The 19,014-nt window shown below is 34.4% G+C and overlaps 1 protein-coding gene across 1 annotated transcript in view; it reads left to right on the top strand.

Moving 5' to 3' along the window:
- Positions 1 to 19,014, top strand: part of CDH2 (cadherin 2) — a 226,254-nt gene that overhangs the window by 144,669 nt on the left and 62,571 nt on the right. Inside the window, exon 3 of the mRNA XM_031003668.3 lies at positions 18,770 to 18,996. Within this exon, the coding sequence (XP_030859528.2) occupies positions 18,770 to 18,996 (227 nt within the window). The remainder of the gene's footprint in view (positions 1 to 18,769; positions 18,997 to 19,014) is intronic.

Below are 19,014 nucleotides of genomic sequence, written 5' to 3'. Positions count from 1 at the left end.
CAGTAGTAATGAGAGTAATATTTGATTACTTATCGTGTTCAGAGTATAGCACTGTATGCTACACTTTTATATTTAGATAGATGAATTCACACATATGTAAAAAACACGTTAATGTAATATTGTTCCCAGTGCTGTTGGATATGAGGAAGTGGGTGCAATCTTTACCTTTGTCTTTGTTTTCTTATGTTACGAATCATTCAACACACATTCTCGTTGAAGCAGGGTTATAATCGATGGTTCAGATGCTGAGCCCACAAATTTCTTTGTGCCTAGTCCCCAGTTTTGAGAGGATGTAATACATATGTGAATGAACCCTGGCTCAACACCAGACTGTTGTTGTTGGCCTTGTATATTATTACTGAGAAGCTAGTTGGAATTTGTTCATTCTTTGTGCAAGAAATTCCAGCGCTGTTTGAGAGGGAGTGTGATACATAGTCAGAGCTCAGACTGTAGGTGATCTGGGGCATCTTGGCCATAGCTACATGTTATGATTAGTAGACCAATAACTACACTGCAACATCAAAACACTTTTATCTGCCACTTCTCCACTTTTTTAGATTTTATTGAAGAGAGTACTGTACTACACCCCTCCCCTAAGCAGTTTGTGATTCACATCACTCATTTCTAGTAAAACCAGCTGAAAAATAAAACAAGGTCTCATGTTTCTTTTATTCATTGTCTGATTTGACTGGACAAGTCAGCTCTGATCACCCATTGAACAGCAGTGTCACTTAAAGAAAAAGGAAGAAAGTTAGAAAAACTAAGGAAAAATAGCTTTAGCTATAAAATCTATAAAAGACAAAAATGAGCCTAATCTCTTATTTTTAACATGGATTTCGTCTCCTGCCTGGCTTTCCAAGTTCTCGTGATTCCCCTTTTCCTCTGTTCTTTCCTCTTCCTTCTCGTCCATTGTCCAGTATTTCAAATATACAAACAAGGCCCTGAAGCAGGACCCAATTTAGCTTGTTGGAGGAATCACAAGAAAACATATGTAACTGTAGAGACCCAGTGAGCTAGGAGAAGAGGAAAGAAGGATGAGGTTAAAGGGCCAGGGGCTTTGTTAAGGATTTTGTTCTGTGTGTAGTAGGAACCTTTTGAACATGATCCAGTTTGTTTTTCAAAGGCCACCGTAGATGTTGTGAAGAGTGGAAGTAGGAGATCAGTTAGAGTCTTCTATATATGACTTATGCTGGATAATGACTGATGGTAAGATGTTAGCTGTGGAGGTGATGAGAATTGGTCCTCTTGATGATATATTTTGGAAGTGGAGCTGTTAGAACTTGCAAATAGATTGCATTTAGGTAAGACAAGAGTTAAACTCAACTCCTAGACTTGTAGTCTGAGCATTTGGGTAGAGGGTGAAACTACAATGGAGTTGGTTGTACAGGAGGAGGGTGAACCCAGAGTTGGCTTTCACATCTCTGTAGTTTGAGTTGCTTATTAGATTTCCAAGTGGAGATGGCAAGCAGGCAGTTAGATGTAGGATACTGGATCTCAGTGGAGTGGTCATGGTTTAGACATATATATTCAAGATTCATCTTGGTACAGGTGGTTTTTAAAACCTTAAGATTGGTTAAAATTACCTAGGATGAAAATATGGATCAGGGAAGGTCATGAGCTAAGCCCTAAGGCATTGAAGGAGATGGAGAGGGAGTCATCAATGGGATGGGGGAAACCAGAAGAGTACCCAAGGGAATTAATTTCCTTTGCAGTGTGTTAGGTTCTGGTTACTGATTTTTTTGTTGGCTTTCTTAAGCACTAGATTTTTTTATGTGTAATAATTTGGGAATTTCAGGCTCACTATGAATAAGATTTTTGTTTTCATCTCTCTTTCATTCTGCCTTTGCTGAAGCCCAGCCTCAGCCCCAGCCCAAGCCCCATTCTTTGCAGTCAAGTAGCATCCTAGCTGCTGTACCAGCTTCCTGTCACCTTCATGTTCCTTTACCCTGCAAAGGCTGAACTTCCACTTGTCCTCCACTTGTTCCCTATCCAGGCAGCAATTTATACTGGTTCATTTATGGTCCACTATCTTGTTTTTGATCCTGGCCAGGTTTTTTCTTTTGTTGTTGTTGTTTGTTTGTTTTTACTTTTACATCTGATTATTATTGCTGTGTATTTGAACAAGGTGATAGTTCCTCAGTGTGGACCTATTGTGCCATGCCATGCTCTCCAGAAGTCTTCATACCTCATTTCTATATGTCCTTGGTTTTATATCCCTACATTTTTTTTAAAATGTCATTTTTTTTAGACAAAAAATTTACACTTAATACTTTTTCATTATTCCTGTTTAGGTGTGTGTTTTTTTCTGTCATTGTCCCAATTATCCACATCTGTTGTTTTTCTTCACTTTTATGCTTATGGAAGTCAAATGTCTACTGTAAGTTAGTTTTCCAAAAAAATTGGATTTTTAATATATTATCCTGAAACATTAATAATGCCAGGGCTTTTAGGCAAAGGATGTAATTCAGACTAGTCTGCTTATTGCATCTATTTATCAGGACAGGATAAGGATATTATTTTAGCCTAACTCGATTTGTTTTAGCTAATACATACAGATTGAGAAATGTAAATGGGGAGCAAATAATACGTGCACAGGATGCTTGCCTGGACATCATCTTAGTTAATGTAATGGAAATCCTTTAATACATGTTTATATATTTACACAGGGAGAATTAAATGTGAAAATTCTTTACCTCTGAAAAATTTAAAGATACCTTGACCCTTTACAAGTACACCTAACAGCTGGACTAAGAGTGTGTAGCAGTATTTGGGAGGGGTCTGTGTGGAATTCTCCTAGGCAGAACCCTAGAGCAGCCATGCACCTAAGATGTTTTCCAGATAAAACACGTGATGTGGAGCTGGAGCATACCTGAGATGGCCATCCTGTTACAGTGTATGGCGATTAATCCTGTTCACTTTGGTGTAATTAATGAGAATGGTGAAATAGAAGTGTAATCATTTCTGCAAGAGGAAATGTCAGCCCATTAATGAGAATAAGGATTATTATTGTCAGTTGAAGCAGTAACTATTCAGATTGCTGAGTTGGTGTGTTCACATAGGTAGATGTTCATTTCAGGGTATAACAAAGAGAGGGAACATTTTTCAAGGGGATTAAAAAAAAACCAATGATGGCATTTTGACATGACTGCAGTTGTGGACACTAATAAAAATTTAGTAAGCATAAAATGTAATTTCTAAATAAAAATAACTGGCATTTTAAGAGTCTTACCCAAAGTCAGACATTTTTACATGTATATAAAATTAAGTAACCTTTAAATTGCCTTTTATTATTATGTTACTACATTAAAAATGGAATCCATTTCTTATTATGTGCCATAGACTACTTGTGCTTGTTTTCTTTGTGGCTCTGTATGTTAGACCTGAGTGAGTTGAACTGAGTCTGAGAAATACGACCTATCCCTTTAGATTGTTGGAAGAATATCTTCCCTACTAGAGCAGCTTTCTAGGGTTTATGCAATAATTCTTTGAAAAGTTGGAAAGTAGTGAACTGAGATAATCATAAAAAGATGCATTGGGAAGCCATGATTTTTTCCTGGTTACATGATAATATTTCACAAATAATAAGGCATCAGTGAACTTATATTAGAATTAATTGATTGTTTTTAGTACTTAAATTCTATTGGCAGCTTAAAGATTTCATCTCATTGCTTTGAATATCTTCATTGCCTTTGTGAAAGCATAGGATTACTGCTGAAATTTTCATGGAATTCTGTATATGTTAAATACTTAATACACATCAGGTTGCTAATGTTCAGAAAATGTAGGTAGCCTTTAGAAATAATGGGGTTTGGATATTTCTTTTGTTAAATTCTTATAGTTTACTTGAATAGTACAGCTTTTCAGCTTACAAAGTTCTTTCCAGCAGCTAGTGATCTTTTTGTTCAATTTGCAGTAAATATTGGGAATTCACATTTTAAACTATCAGTTATGTATTATGATGGTAAATTTTCAAGACCTGTTTTTTATATATATTATTTCTTCATGTATGATCCTGACCTTTTTCTCCTAAAGAATAAGCACTTCTTAAATTGTATTAAGTATTTAGGATGAAATCTTATCCTTTTGTTTGTTCTGTAACTTTACTGTCAGCAAATGATTTGGGGTTTAGTAGTTTAATAGCCCAGTGGACTTTAATTTTAGTTAGTGTGATATCACATCATACCAGTGGGGCTAGTGTGCTTAATGCACATCATATTCTATGAACCTCTTTTTTTAAATTCAAGTTTCACAAAACAGTAACGTCCATTTGTTCCTTGGGCTACCTGTATCTTAGTAAGTTGGTTACTCAGGGGACGCATTTGTTCTTAATGGTTTCTGTAGCACATTTTGAGGCCACATTGTGGAAATTCATTGAGAAACAGGTTTAATTTAGTTTAGGTTTTTTTTTTCTTTTAGAGTGTTGTCTTCGAAAATGCCAATTAGCAAAATTTCTGTTATGAGTAAAATTTATGTTGAAACTCTTCTTTTTCTTTCAAAGTTAACAAAAACCTGTTTTAAAAATTAGGAATTAGATTTCTTTCTTTGTTGACATAAGTAGCCAGAAATATGGAGCTAACTAAATTACATCAAATTTCAGAGACTAGTAATGATACAGTTGGGAAAAGGGAGCTTCTACACCACCTGTACTCTGAAAGACTAATTTAATTAGAGGTAGTGATATTTCAGTGTAATTTGTTAATGGGTACATTCTGCAAAAAAAAAAAAAACAAACAAAAAAAAACTGCCTAAGCACTGATAATTTTATATATATTTTAGCTGGATTCTGTCAAAAGAGTTTTCATTGAATTTCATAGCATAGAAATGCCTGGAGGAAGAATATCAATGAAGTGAAGAACAGCTTAAAAACTTTTGAGTTATTAGAATGTATGCAAGGGAGAACACAATAATCTTGCTGCTTTCCCAGTAGTTTAATATATAAAATTCTATGCATAGCATTGCTAGACTACTGAAAGCTAAATTTTATATTTTTGATATCATAATCATTCTTCTATATCATCCCTACTGCTGTTTTGATTTTTTTTCAGTTTTGTATTAAAGAAGAATAACATAGCACGTTATTTCTTTCTTTTATTTGTGGCAGCTTGTATACGTTAGTTAAATATGACATGACTTTTCCTGGAAAGGAAATGAAATAGCAGCTCCTAATAGACTTTGTAATATTTTGGGGAACATTATCATAAAAACTTTTTGGTAGGGAAATATCAATACTTGTAGTAATTTGAAAAAGTTTTTTTTTGAACTTAACCTACAACAAGTTTGATTCTGATTTATTTCATTTTTATAGACCTTTGGTCCTAATTTTACTGTCTTGTTGTAGGTCACTCAAGTTGAGGCCTTATTAGACATGATGGGCTAGGATGTGCCACACTAACAGTTACCACCAGTTTTCTGTGTTTAACACAAAAACTGATATTCATGCTAAGTCCATTGTAGGTATGGATGACTCTCAGGGCAGTTCTCCATGGGGGTGGTTCACTCATCCTGTGGGCTTGATCTTGTGTTACCTCCAGCTGGCCCGTTCTTTCATAATTACCAGAAAGAATGACCACTGCAGGGGAGGAGGGCATCAACTTTTAAATGCTTCTGCTGTAAAGTGAGATGTGTCCCTTCTGCCTGCTGATTCTGTTGACCGTGTCGTCATGCTTAATGTCAAGGGAGATGAGAAGTGTAATCTTTCTGAATATCTAGGAAGGGGAGAAAAACTGAAGATATTTCTGAGCATCACTAATGCTTACATTTGTCTTAATATTTAGCAGCATGGCAAGTAGATCCATGTTTCTGAGCTAGAATGCCATGAATGGAATACAGCTGTGCTACAGATACTCACTGCAACTGTTTTTTAGTTTTTAATGTGGCTGCTAGAATTGATGAAATAACATACATGGCTGACATTGTTTTTCTGTTGGACAGCGTTTGCCCTCCAGGCCATCAGCAGGTAGCTCCTTGGGCTGAGGAAGAATAATTTCCAGGTATCAAGAGGATGATCTCTAGGAGAGTGGTGGTGATGTCAGGCTATGGTTGTTCTAGCAAGGACTTGGCCTGCCTACCCTTGATACCTCTGTCATTCTGGTGTGATCCCTGGAAGGCTGTCTATAATTATACCTACTCCCCATGTCTACTACCATGTTCAAAAGACATTAACCAAGATTTCTCAGCCTGTTCAAGCCACCATCATGTTTTGATCCAAATAGCCTTTACATTATTGGTAGACTAGAAGGAAAGTTTGGTAATGGAGAGTAAAAGGACAAAAAAGATTTTGGCTAGAACTTCAGTGGTCTCATTTGATGGGCAAATCAGTGCCTTAGTTTTATCACCTGGCCTCCCAGGGGGAAGTAGAAGAATCAAAAGAAAATGACATTATTTTGTTGAAATGCTACATGGCACAAACAAAGCATGGCTGAAGACTAGACCAGGGCTACATGAATTTGGCCTCTTCTCTATGATTTAAAGTTTCACAGACAAATTCTGGTTTCTAGCTTTTCATAAAGCGTTGACTGGCCCACAATACTTATTGGTGACTTCATAGCCACTAGAATCCATGCCCCCCATGAATGATTAAGATATTAATTAGGTAATATAATAATGATCCCATCAAATTAGAATTCATGTGCCCTTGGGCTTTTTTATAGTGTTAAAAATGTGAAGACTTTTTACAATAAAATAGATAAAAATTAATTCACAACAGTTAAAATAATATTTGAAGGGATAATATTCAAAATTGTATATGCACTACTAAATATATACTACATTGTTATTTGCCATAGCAACCCTATGTTATAATAGAACCACGAAACTCATTCTTCCTAACTCATAAATATTTAAAGTGATGGCTATGGTAATTACCCTGATTTGATCACTGTAGTACATGTACATGTATCAAAACACCACACTGTACCCTATAAGTATGTATAATTATGTGTCAATTAAAAATAATAAAAATAATAATATTTAAATACTCTTATGGCTTGCTCTGAAAACTTCCTGCAATTGCAAACGCTTATTATTTTTATTATTATTATTATTTTTTTTCTGGAGACTGAGTCTCGCTCTGTCACCCAGGTTGGAGTTCAGTGGTGTGATCTCAGCTCACTGCAACCTCCACCTCCCAGGTTCAAGCAATTCTCCTGCCTCAGCCTGCCGGGTAGCTGGGACTACAGGTGTACACCGCCACGCCTGGCTAATTTTTTGTATTTTAGTAGAAACTGGGTTTCACCATATTGCCCAGGCTGGTCTCGAACTCCTGAGTTCAGGCAGCCCTCCTGCCTCAGCCTCCCACAAGTGCTAGGATTAAAGGCATGAGCCACTGCGCCCAGCCTATTATTTTCTGTTATTTTTCTGAATAAGACTTGTGTAGACCCATTGCAAGAGAGGTCTCCTGCATAACACTTCCCCAGATCATCTCCCTGACCAAGACCTCACTCATGGAGCAACCACCACAAAATTTCCCAACTTTCTCACCAAAATTCTTCAGTTAATCTCATCACAATTTTAATACCAATGTGTTTATCCTCAGTGAAGATTTTATGCAAGTATTTGTTTTTCACTATTCTAAAATAGAAGTTATGTAAATTTTATCATTTACTGTTTTAGTGTGGTATCAGAAAATTATTAATTTTGTAAATTTTCTTAATTGCTTATTCTGTCTTCCCTCCCTTTTTCTTTTTACTCTTTCTTTGCTTTCATTTCTTTTTTCCTTCTGATTGGATTTCAAGGTTAACAATTAGTCAAAAGTCTTATTATTGATGGAAATCAATAATTAATTTTGTGTGTTTTAGAATTAAAGTGTTTATATTATGTTTAAGATACACATTTTTAGGAAAAAACTCCTTTCAATTAAATTAGTTGATTTCTCTGGACACTAAATTACTAAAGAGAACAGTAAGTTCCAGAAACTGATGGTTTTCAAAATATATTTTGGTTATCTAGGAATGTAGAAAATGATTATATTGTATATATTTTTAACTTTTAATTACTAAATTAAATTCTAATTTAGATCGCTGTATGTTTAATTTTGAAGCTTTTTATTCGCTTTATTTTAAAGCATTTAAAATGCAGATAGTCTTTATATTTTAAATACATATACTTACTTTATATTATTTATATATATACTTTATATTATTAACAAATAGATTTTCTAGATTTGTACATGCCTACAATCTGTTTTGTCTTAAGATTTCATTTCTACATATGTTTATTTTCCCAACACAAAGGATATTTTGAGAATAAATGCTGAAAACCTCTGAGCATCACTAGAATCCACCCCTCAAATTATTAAGATAATTGGGCAATATAATGATGATTCTCTTAAATTGGAATTCATGTGCCATTATAATTATTCTTACACATGGAGTAAACATTTCATTTGCATGCAAAAGTGATGAAGTGAAGCTACTTGCATGATACATTTTTGTGGCAGTCTGCCCCAAAACAGCCATGTTAGACGTAAGTAGTTTTGAATTCTCTTACACAAAAAGTAAGAATCCTTCTTTATGAGATTATATACAGCACTATATGATCAAGTTTTAAAAGCCATCTTTTACACGGTTTCACATATAATACTTTAAGCCAAAGTGCTTCCCTGTTATATGGAATTTCTTATTTTACCAGCCTATATGTTCACTATCAGTAGTAGACTGGAAACGAATGAAGCAGAAGAAATAGAAAAGGAGCCGTGTTAGCATAATGCTATCAGAACAAGCAGTGAGGGCATGTCACACATCGTAGTGACAACGTTAATCAAATAGATTATTAAATTTAAAAAGTTATTGTATATTGATGATAAGACATTAATATATTTGCTAATTAATAGACTTTTTAGAATCCTTGAAGATCATTATTTATTCTGAACAAATCAAAACAAACTTCTGTAGATTATGTATGCAGGGAGGCAAATAAATATTCATATTTCATGTTTTAAAATATTCATATTGGCCAGGTGCAGTTGGTCTGTAATCCCAACACTTTGGGAGGCCAAGGCAGGTGGATCACTTGATCCCAGGAGTTTGAGACCACCCTGGCCAACATGGCAAAACCCTGTCTCTACTAAAAAATAACAAAAATTAGCTGGGCATGGTGGTGCACACGTGTACTCCCAGCTACTTGGGAGGCTGAAGCAAGAGAATCATTTGAGCCTGGCAGGCAAAGGTTGCAGTGAGCCAAGATCACCCCACTGCATTCCAGCCTGGGTGACAAAGCAAGACTCTGTCTCAAAATGAAATAAAATAATTCATATTCATACATGAGGCTGGTGCTCTGGCCCTAGTGGCACGAAGCTATAAAGGCTATAGATGATATGAAGGTGTAAACATCAAGAGTTTCATCTGAGATGAGTTTTACTCACATAGCAGCTCTTGTACATAAAAGTTTGCTTATAAATCGTGATTCCGTGTAAGGTCATATGAAAATATGAATCTAAATAAATCGCTACAGCTTTATTTAAAGATAAGGGATTAGATTATCACATTTACTGATATTTGCCAATGTGTACACAAGCTGTCCAAAAAGATACCTTTTTTTCAAGAGTTAATTAAAAAAATACATTGTGTGTTTAAATGTTACTCTCTTTAGATTTGTTGAAGGAGAGTTATTCACTTGAAAAAAAATAGCTTGCTTACCAGACATTTTGGAGCACCTGAATGAACTTAATTGAAAATTGCAAAGGCCATATAAAAATATTACACACACAGAGTTTATAGATATAAAGCAAAAGTTAAACTTTCAAAAAAGGATAAAAATGATTCACTTGTGTTATTGGTGTTATATTGAAAACCTAAAAAAAGTATTAAAACTATTAGAGCAATCCCTGTGAATGTTTGAAACTCATTATTTTGAAGTACTTAATAGGAAAAATTTTGAAAAACATTTGCATTTCCAAAGGACTTTCCACATTACATTTGTCTTTGTAAGTAAAGGAAGGACCATGAACTTTAATAAATTTAGCCCTCATGGCTCATGACAAGAAAGAACTTTCTATTATTTGGAGAAAAAGTGGTAAATACTATACTGCCCTTTACTCCCACTAAGTCTTGTTAATAAAGTTTTCGTTGATAGTAATTAAGAATTTGATATTTCAATCAGGAAACATACAAAGATATTTTGTGAACACAAGGTCAAATTTATCATTAAAGATTTAAAAAATATTTCAGTTGGAAATTTTATGCATATTAGTTTACATATTCCCTAATACTCTGTATTTGTTTTCTTATCATAATTATATGCTGTAAAGAAAATGGAATGACTTTTCTCACCAAGCTCTGTATAGACGTTCTCAACCTGTCTGTAAAACTGTCCCGTTGTACATGTGTGGAAAGGATTGGTAAGCCCTGACATGGCAACTAAATTATTCTAGAAAAAAAAAATCATTCCTGTATGAAATTTAGAAAGGAACTATTGTGGCAAAATGATACCTAAGCAGATTTTTTTTCAGATTTATGAGCAAATTCGTTATGTGGTAACCATTCTCCGTTGGAATATATATGTAAAAACACTGTGAAATACTTACTGTTGAGGCAGTTTCTCCCTACCTTCCTCCCTCCTAATGCCTTCATTAATTGAAATCTCATTCATTAATAAATACTGCTCTGTGGCTGTGGAAAAGAAGCTTTTGTTAACACTGTGAAACTATTTCTGTTTTCTCAATGCCTTTGAAAATAGCAGTTAGTATGGAAAAAAATAAAAAGTCAACGATTACTTAGACATGAAAATATTTGAATGTTCTCATATAATTGTTTCTAAATATGGTATAATGTTTACTTGAGCAAAAATTATAAACCATATGTGAGTATTTCCACATTTTCATTCATTTGGTTTATGTAGTGCTATTAACTGCTAATACATTTAATATATAAGATCTGTGGTTGCTTGTTAATATTTTATAAGGATATTATGGTTTTATGGTTAACATCATTTTGAGGTATTACCTTCAGAGCAAAAAATTTCTTTAAAATAATTATTTCCCTGGTGATTAATTTTATGTTCATCATGTTCACACAGTTTTATGTGGGCATTACTTTCAGAGCAAAAAATTTCTTTAAAATAATTATTTCCCTGGTGATTAATTTTATGTTCATCATGTTCACACAGTTTTATGTGGGCTAGAACACAGTAACTACATCTGATATATGTAAACTATGCAATATCTCTAATAATAAATTTGTTGTTTAATAGTATGATTTTTTTTGCCATAATCATTTAATCGTGTATAGACTTAATTAATCCAGAGGATCAAGCCTGTTCTTTCAGTTGTCTAAGGAAGCGTATTTTCTTTTTTCCCATGTTATGATATTCTGGAGTTTCTACTTGAGATTATCTGAGCATGAGAAAATTTAATGTTGATGGAAGGAAGGTTGTTCTCTCAGGAAAAGATGTTCAAGCCAAATTTTAAAATCATTTTTGAAATAAAATTTTAACTGTTTACATGTGTCTGTTAAAATAGCATAACTTTCATTAAATATCAACTCAGTATATTCATACTTAGGATAATTACATAAAGGTATTGATTCGATTATATTATCCAACTCTGACTAATACCAGCTTGAGGCAATTCAATGGAAGTCATGTTTGTGAGAGATTGGGGGTATTGACAACGAGACAACCATCCATTCCTTTAAGATATATCTAATAATTAGCATGTTTGACCATCATCTGTAAGAAATCTTATACTTTTTTAAGTTAATAAACTTTACTTCTTGGACCAGTTTTATGTTAGCAGAAATACAGAGTTTCATATATCTCTCCCAGTACTTGGTTTCTCTGTTGGTAACATCCTGCATTAGTGTGGTATATTTGTTACAATTGACAAATAAATAACAATGCATTATTATTAACTAAAGTTTCTAGTTTGCAGTAGGGTTCATTCTTTGTGTTACACAGCTCTATGGATTTTGCCAAAAGCATGGTGTTATGTATCTACCATCATAGCATCATACAGAATAGTTTCACTCCTAAACGTGTATTTTAAGATAAATTTGTCATCATCTCTTCTTGAAAGCCCATATATTAAAAATAATAAAACTGCTTCATATTTTGAAAAATAAAAGTTGAAATCTTGTTCATTATGTTACTCAGAGTTCTGTACCTGCCATTCATAAGGAAAATGTTTTAATAACAGAAATAGGTTGGCTCCGGTGGACTATGTATTTCTCCTTACAGCAGTCAAATGTCCATGATATTAGCCTTATTTTCATCATCAAAGTTTAATTTTTGAAGCTAATTTAAACAAATTAAAGCACATCCCTTGTATATCTTCTCCCTTTCACATCGTTTGTATGTACTATTTTTATTTTTAAGCCTTAAAGTCTTTTTGAAAGGCTATGAACTATATGAACTAAAAAATATATAACTTATAAATTAAGTATATATTACTGGTATACCTAAGATTCTGTAACTTAACAGTTTTCCACTTTTTTCCTATTAACTTTTAAGTTTGTGTAAAATAAACAACTTGAGTAAGTTTTAGTGTTTGTTCCTAGAGCAGAGGTGAATCTCGTCAAATTCAAGAAGATATTCCTAGCTGCATCTAAGTCATAGGTGAACCAGACAACAGGCAATAAACCTTGACCAGTGGATGATAAATGGAATTCACATGTTATCCATTGAAATTTGAAAGCTTTTTAATTTGTGTGACTTGCAAATAATAAAATATGATTCACATGGAAGAAGCATATAATCATGAGCCAGGTACCATACATGGATTGCTCCAAAACCACAGGATCAAGTCAGGACTAATATTTCATCAAGGAGAACTTTTTCAGTTGACTTAGTTTTATCTAAGATATTGACCCAACTGATTAAATGTACAAAGGGAATTATGTAATACACCACATTCCATAGAGCCTGAATAATGCCAAAAGATTTTGTGTATTTTAATATTTGAGCAAATGAGAATTAGCACCTGTTTTTAAAACCCTGAAAATTGTAATAACAGATATATTAAACCAATTCATATTGGTCATGGGTTAGGGGCAGAGGTGATAGAAAAACCAATTGACTTTAAATGACTGACCTTTATACAATTTCTTCTAAAGTGTTTTCTCTAGTGTCAGACTCTCTTAGGTCAACCTCTTCTCATTCATAGGATGTGCAGTAAGTGACTTTTTGCAAATGCATTTTTTGCAAAGTCCTCCTTCTTTCCTCCCTCAAGCACTGTGACACCTGAATCCAAATAAGTAACAGCACAACATTAATAGAACAAGTGCCAGTGGCTATGAAATCCCCGCTTCTGTCTGTCACACCCTTATCCCACCTTTGTTTCTCTTTTTCTTTTCTTTTCTTTTTTCTTTTCTTTTCTCTTTCTTTCTTCCTTCCTTCCTTCCTTCCCTCCTTCGTTCCTTCCTTCTTTCTTCATTTCTTGTTTTCTTTCTTTTCAAAAAATTACAATAGGTTTTTGGGGGAACAGGTGGTGTTTGGTTACATGAATAAGTTCTTTAGTGGTGATTTCTGAGATTTGGGTGCACCCATCACCCGAGCAGTGTACAATGTACCCAGTGTGTAGTCTTTCATTCCTCACCCCGCTCCCACCCTTTCCCTGAGTCTCCAAAGTCCATTGCATCGTTTACACCTTTGCATTCTCACAGCTTAGCTCCCACTTATGAGCGAGAACGTAGGGTTTAGTTTTCCATTCCTGAAGTTACATCACTTTGAATAATGGTCTCCAGTTCCACCCAGGTTGCTGCAGATGTCGTTAGTTTGTTCCTTTTTATGGCTGAGTAGTATCCCGTGGTGTGCATATAAATATATAAATATATATATATATATGTATACACACACACATATATATGTACATATATATATATATAAACGTGTGTGCAAGTATCTTTTTCATATAATGACTTCTTTTCCTCTGGGTAGATACTCAGAAGTGGATTTGCTGGATCACATAGTAGATCTACTTTTAGTTTTTTAAGGAATTACCACACTCCGTTTCATAGTCATTATACTAGTTTCCATTCCCACCAACAGTGTAAAAGCGTTCCCTTTTCACCACATCCATGTCAACATCTATTTTTTTTTTATTATGGCCATTCTTGCAGAGTGAGGTGGTATTACATTGTGGTTTTGACTTACCTTTCCCTGATAATTAGTGATGTTGAGCATTTTTTCATACATTTCTGTTCCATTGGTCTATGTGCCTATTTTAATACCAGTCATGCTTTTTTGGTGACTGTGGACTTATAGTATAGTTTGAGGTCAAGTAATGTAATACCTCCAGATTTGTTCATTTTGCTTAGTCTTGCTTTGGCTATGTAGGCTCTTTTTTGGGTCCCATGTGAATTTTAGTATTGGTTTTTCCAGTTCTGTGAAGAATAATGGTGGCATTTTGATGGGAATTGCATTGAATTTGTAGATTGCTTTTTAGCAGTATGGTCATTGGTCATTTTCACAATATTGATTCCACCCATCCATGAGCATGGTATGTGTTTCCATTTGTTTGTGTCATCTGTGATTTTTTTCAGCAGTGTTTTGTAGTTTTCCTTACAGCAGTCTGTTGCCTCCTTTTTTTTTTTTTGTAGCTATTGTAAAAGGGGGTGAGTTCTTGATTTGATTCTCAGCTTGGTCACTGTTGGTGTATAGCAGAACTACTGATTTGTGTACATTAATTTTGTATCCTGAAACATTGCTGAATTTACTAGTTCTAGGAGCTTTTGGGATGAGTTAGAGTTTTCTAGGTACAATCATGTCTTCAGCAAACAGCGACAGTTTGACTTCCTCTTTATCAATTTGGATGGGCTTTATTTCTTCCTCTTGTCTGATTGCTCTGGCTAGGACTTCCAGTACTGTGTTGAATAGAAGTGGTGAAAGTGAGCATCCTTGTCTTGTTCTAGTGTTAAGGGGGAATGCTTTCAACTTTTCCCCATTCAATATAATGTTAGCTGTGGGTTTGTCATAGATGGCTTTTATTACCTTAAGGTATGTCCCTTCTATGCCAATTTTGCTGAGGGTTTTAATCATAAAGGGATGCCGGATTTTTAAGGTCACACCTTAAGGAACTAGAGAAACAAGAACAAACCAAACACAAACCCAGCAGAAGAAAAGAAATAACCAAGGTCAGAGCACAACTGTATGCAGTTGAAACCAAAAAAGATACAAAAGATAAATGAAAGAGAAAGCTGGTTATTTGAAAGATAAGTAAAACTGATAGACCGTTAACGAGATTAACCAAGAAAAGAAGAGAGAATATCCAAATAAGCTCAATTAGAAACGAAACGGGAGATATTACCACCAATACCACAGAAGTACAAAAGATCATTCAAGACTACTATGAACACCTTTACATGCTTAAACAATGAAATATACAGGAGATGGATAAATTCCTGGAAGTGTACAACCCTCCTAGATTAAACCAGGAAGAAATAGAAACTCTGAACAGACCAATAACAAACAGCAAGATTGGAGTAGTAATTTAAAAGTTGCCAAGAAAAAAAATTCAAGGACAAGACAGATTCACAGTTGAATTTTATCAGACATTCAAAGAATTGGTACCAACCCTATTGACACTATTCCGCAAGATAGAGAAAGAGAGAATTCTTCCTAAATCATTCTGTGAAGCCGGTATCACCCTAACCAGGAAGGGACATAAGAACAACAACAAAAAACTGCAACAGACCAATGATGAACATAGATGCAAAAATCATCAATAAAATACTAGCTATAACAGAATACAACAGCATATCAAAAAGATAATCCACCATGATTAAGTGGGTTTCATATCAGGAATGCAGGAATGGTTTAACATCTGCAAATCAATAAATGTGATACACCATATAAACAGAATTAAAAACAAAAAATAACATGATCATCTCAATAGACACAGAAAAAGATTTCTTTTTAATGCGCTATTTACTGTGGTACTCTCAGAGGTCTGAATTTGGCATTATTCTCTTCATATGCATTTTTCAGATCTTTTTGTTAATTTTATTGTTTTAATTAAAGCTTTAGATATGAGTGACTTATGTAATGAGTTTAGATTATTTTGCACTTTTGTATGGGAGTAAACTGCTGGAAATCAAACAGCCATGTGCATAGATGACTTGAAGTTTTCATCCTCATCTGCAGAACAGAAACAATGATTCCCACCTCAGGAGTCATTTTTAAGGTTAACATATGTGACATAATCTGAAGTGTCTTTTTCAGTGCCTGGCATTCCATAAGTATTAATTCATTTTCTTCTACCACCAACAACCTAATAAAAAGTAGAATTTTTTGAAGTCCCTGGGTTTTGTTTGTGTTGCTAGACGTTACTATAGTAGGCTGTGTGTACTTCTAAGGTTCCCATCTGTTTCCTACTTTTTGAAAAAGTTGTCAGATATTAATGGATATTTAATGAGCACTTATACTGTTCCTGTGACCATCAAGTGTCATAAGAAACAAAAGAACCAATACTTAACTCTCATGAAGCCAAAGTGAGTTTATAGTCTGCTTAGGGAGAGAAGATCCACTCATATGAAATTATTAATAACCATCATTATAACTATTATTATTATAAACGTAAAGTATCAGTGTGTTTCAGTGGACAGGAAATACAAATAAAAAATTTAGAGCAGTTCCAAATGAGGGCGTAGGCCGAAATCTTGTGAAAGGCATCATGGTCGACTCTTCACCCAAAGTGATGGCCTGGCTCTAGGGCTTTGGTATGGAAAATAGGAGAGTGTCCCAGATAAGAATTTGAGCCTGTGGGGTGGAGCAGCACGAGGTAGGGGATGACTGCAGCCTCTCTCACTGGGCAGTATATGTTTTAGAAAGTGGTGTAAGTAAAACTGAAGAGACCAGGTGACCCAAGAATTAAGAGAGCATTGTACTCTAGGTTAAAGATCTGACATATAATGTTACAGATTTTAAGCAGGGAGGAGAAAATCACAGCAGGTGTCTAGTCTAGCAGTGGGCGTGCCATGACCAGGAACTGGGAAGACTACCCAGGAGGCTTATGTAACAGTCCAGGTGTTTATGGATGACAATTAATAATACTAGAGTGATCACAGTTAACAAAAAAGTGTGCAGAAGAGTGTGTAATTTTTCTAATCCAGATTATGTTTTTAAGGACCATGAATCCCTCTTGTAATATAAAAAAGTACTTTTTATACAAAAATATGGCAAAAGTCTCGTTTTGATTTCTCAGCAGGGTTCCAAAAAACAATTTTACATTTCATTTTTTGTCTTTAATGAAAGATGAGCAGTAGATGGCATTGTTCTGTAGAAAAGATTCCCATTTTTCACTTTTAAATCATGGGGCATGGAAGATGGAGTAATTAAATATCTTTTGGGATACTTCTACTCCAAAGACAAACATTTTGACTTAACATTATTTAGTTTGAGATATAACTTTTATTTTCACTTTGAAATGATTGAAATATGAAAGATAATATAGATGGCATTATGTGGAAAATAATATATTCAGTAGTTAAAGTATTTTATGACTTCTATCAAGGATTTTATGGTTACTAAGGGAAATAAGCATGCCTGTTATTTAGCTGTGGCTGTGTGTACGTCTCAGTGAATTTATTCTAATGACTGCAAAAGAACTGTCAGCAGCTCATATGTGCAGTGGGAGGGTTCATAAACACTTTACTTAGATCCTTGAGAAATGCACAAGGTGTATTTGATTATGTTTTGTAATATGTCCCTATTAATTACATTCCAAAGAGTATCCTATGTAATTATAGCCAGAACATAACATCAGACGTTTACAGAAATAAAAAAATCATTTTTTATTTGATCCCTTTACTTGCTATTCCCATAGAATTTTTCTTCAGAAAGAACAGTTAAGGACTTTAAAGGAATAATCTTCCTTAGAGAATAGTTTTGTTTTTATTATTTTATTACATCTTGAATTTGTCTAGTTCTACACAAGTTCATGGTTTAATTTTTGTTTTATTACCTGTTGAGACAAGCTGTCATAGCATTTAAGACAGCAGTAGTTGTTTTTTTTTTAAGTGTGAAGTCATCGCATGTATGATAGAGATAAGACACATTTTTGAATTCTTCTACTCTTGTCATCATTTTTTTAATTTAAAATTTCTTTTGGGATACACCTTTACTTTTATTTGTTTAAAATTTTTTAAATATGTTACTGCTTAATGGAAGTACTGTAAGCCCTAAGAGGAATAGAAATTTGTAAATTATTTACCTGTTAATTACCATAAGGTCTTACAATTCTAGAGCATAGTAAATATTCAACATTAATAAATGCATTGCTTTCTTCCTGTAAGCATTTGTTCCGAAATTATGTATTAAGACTGTGTGCCAGAAAGTATGCAGGGTATGCAAGATAACTAAGAACATTTGCCCCAAACTGCCTCTTCCAAGCAGTGTCAGACATGACTAAGAAACTGAGGTAGCAGAGCTCAGATCACTACATGAAGACTGAGAAAAAGGGGGTTTGTTCTACTTTGAGTGACTTTAGACCTGGGACTGAAGAGTGAGTGGAAGTTTGTAATTGGGTGGGAGGAAATACCAGTGAAAGATGTCAGGGTGAAAAGCAGGTGCACCTGAGGACCCAGTGTCCAGGAAGTATGAAAAGAAGGGGAAAACTTTGGAAGAAGGAAATGCTAGGGCACAGCTCAGAACTACCATCTGGCATTTCATAGTATGAAAAAGCTTTTGATATAATAAAATAAAAATAAAACTTCTGTGTTTCATGCTACTGTATTTTTATCCTTTAACCTAAGCAGGATATAGGTTTAAGTATTAGGGGTTTTTTTTTTTGCCTTTTTGGTATAATTATAATAACTGACCTATTTCTTATCTTTTACAGTGAAGTTTAGCAACTGCAATGGAAAAAGAAAAGTACAATATGAGAGCAGTGAGCCTGCAGATTTTAAGGTGGATGAAGATGGCATGGTGTATGCCGTGAGAAGCTTTCCACTCTCTTCTGAGCATGCCAAGTTCCTGATATATGCCCAAGACAAAGAGACCCAGGAAAAGTGGCAAGTGGCAGTAAAATTGAGCCTGAAGCCAACCTTAACTGAGGAGTCAGTGAAGGTATAGTATCCAAATATG

Source organism: Gorilla gorilla, chromosome 17 (genome assembly GCF_029281585.2).
Source record: "Gorilla gorilla gorilla isolate KB3781 chromosome 17, NHGRI_mGorGor1-v2.1_pri, whole genome shotgun sequence".
In the NCBI taxonomy this organism is placed as follows: Eukaryota; Metazoa; Chordata; class Mammalia; order Primates; family Hominidae; genus Gorilla; species Gorilla gorilla.
The sequence above is the reverse complement of the archived record's forward strand: the minus strand, read 5'-3'. Positions and strand labels throughout refer to the sequence as shown.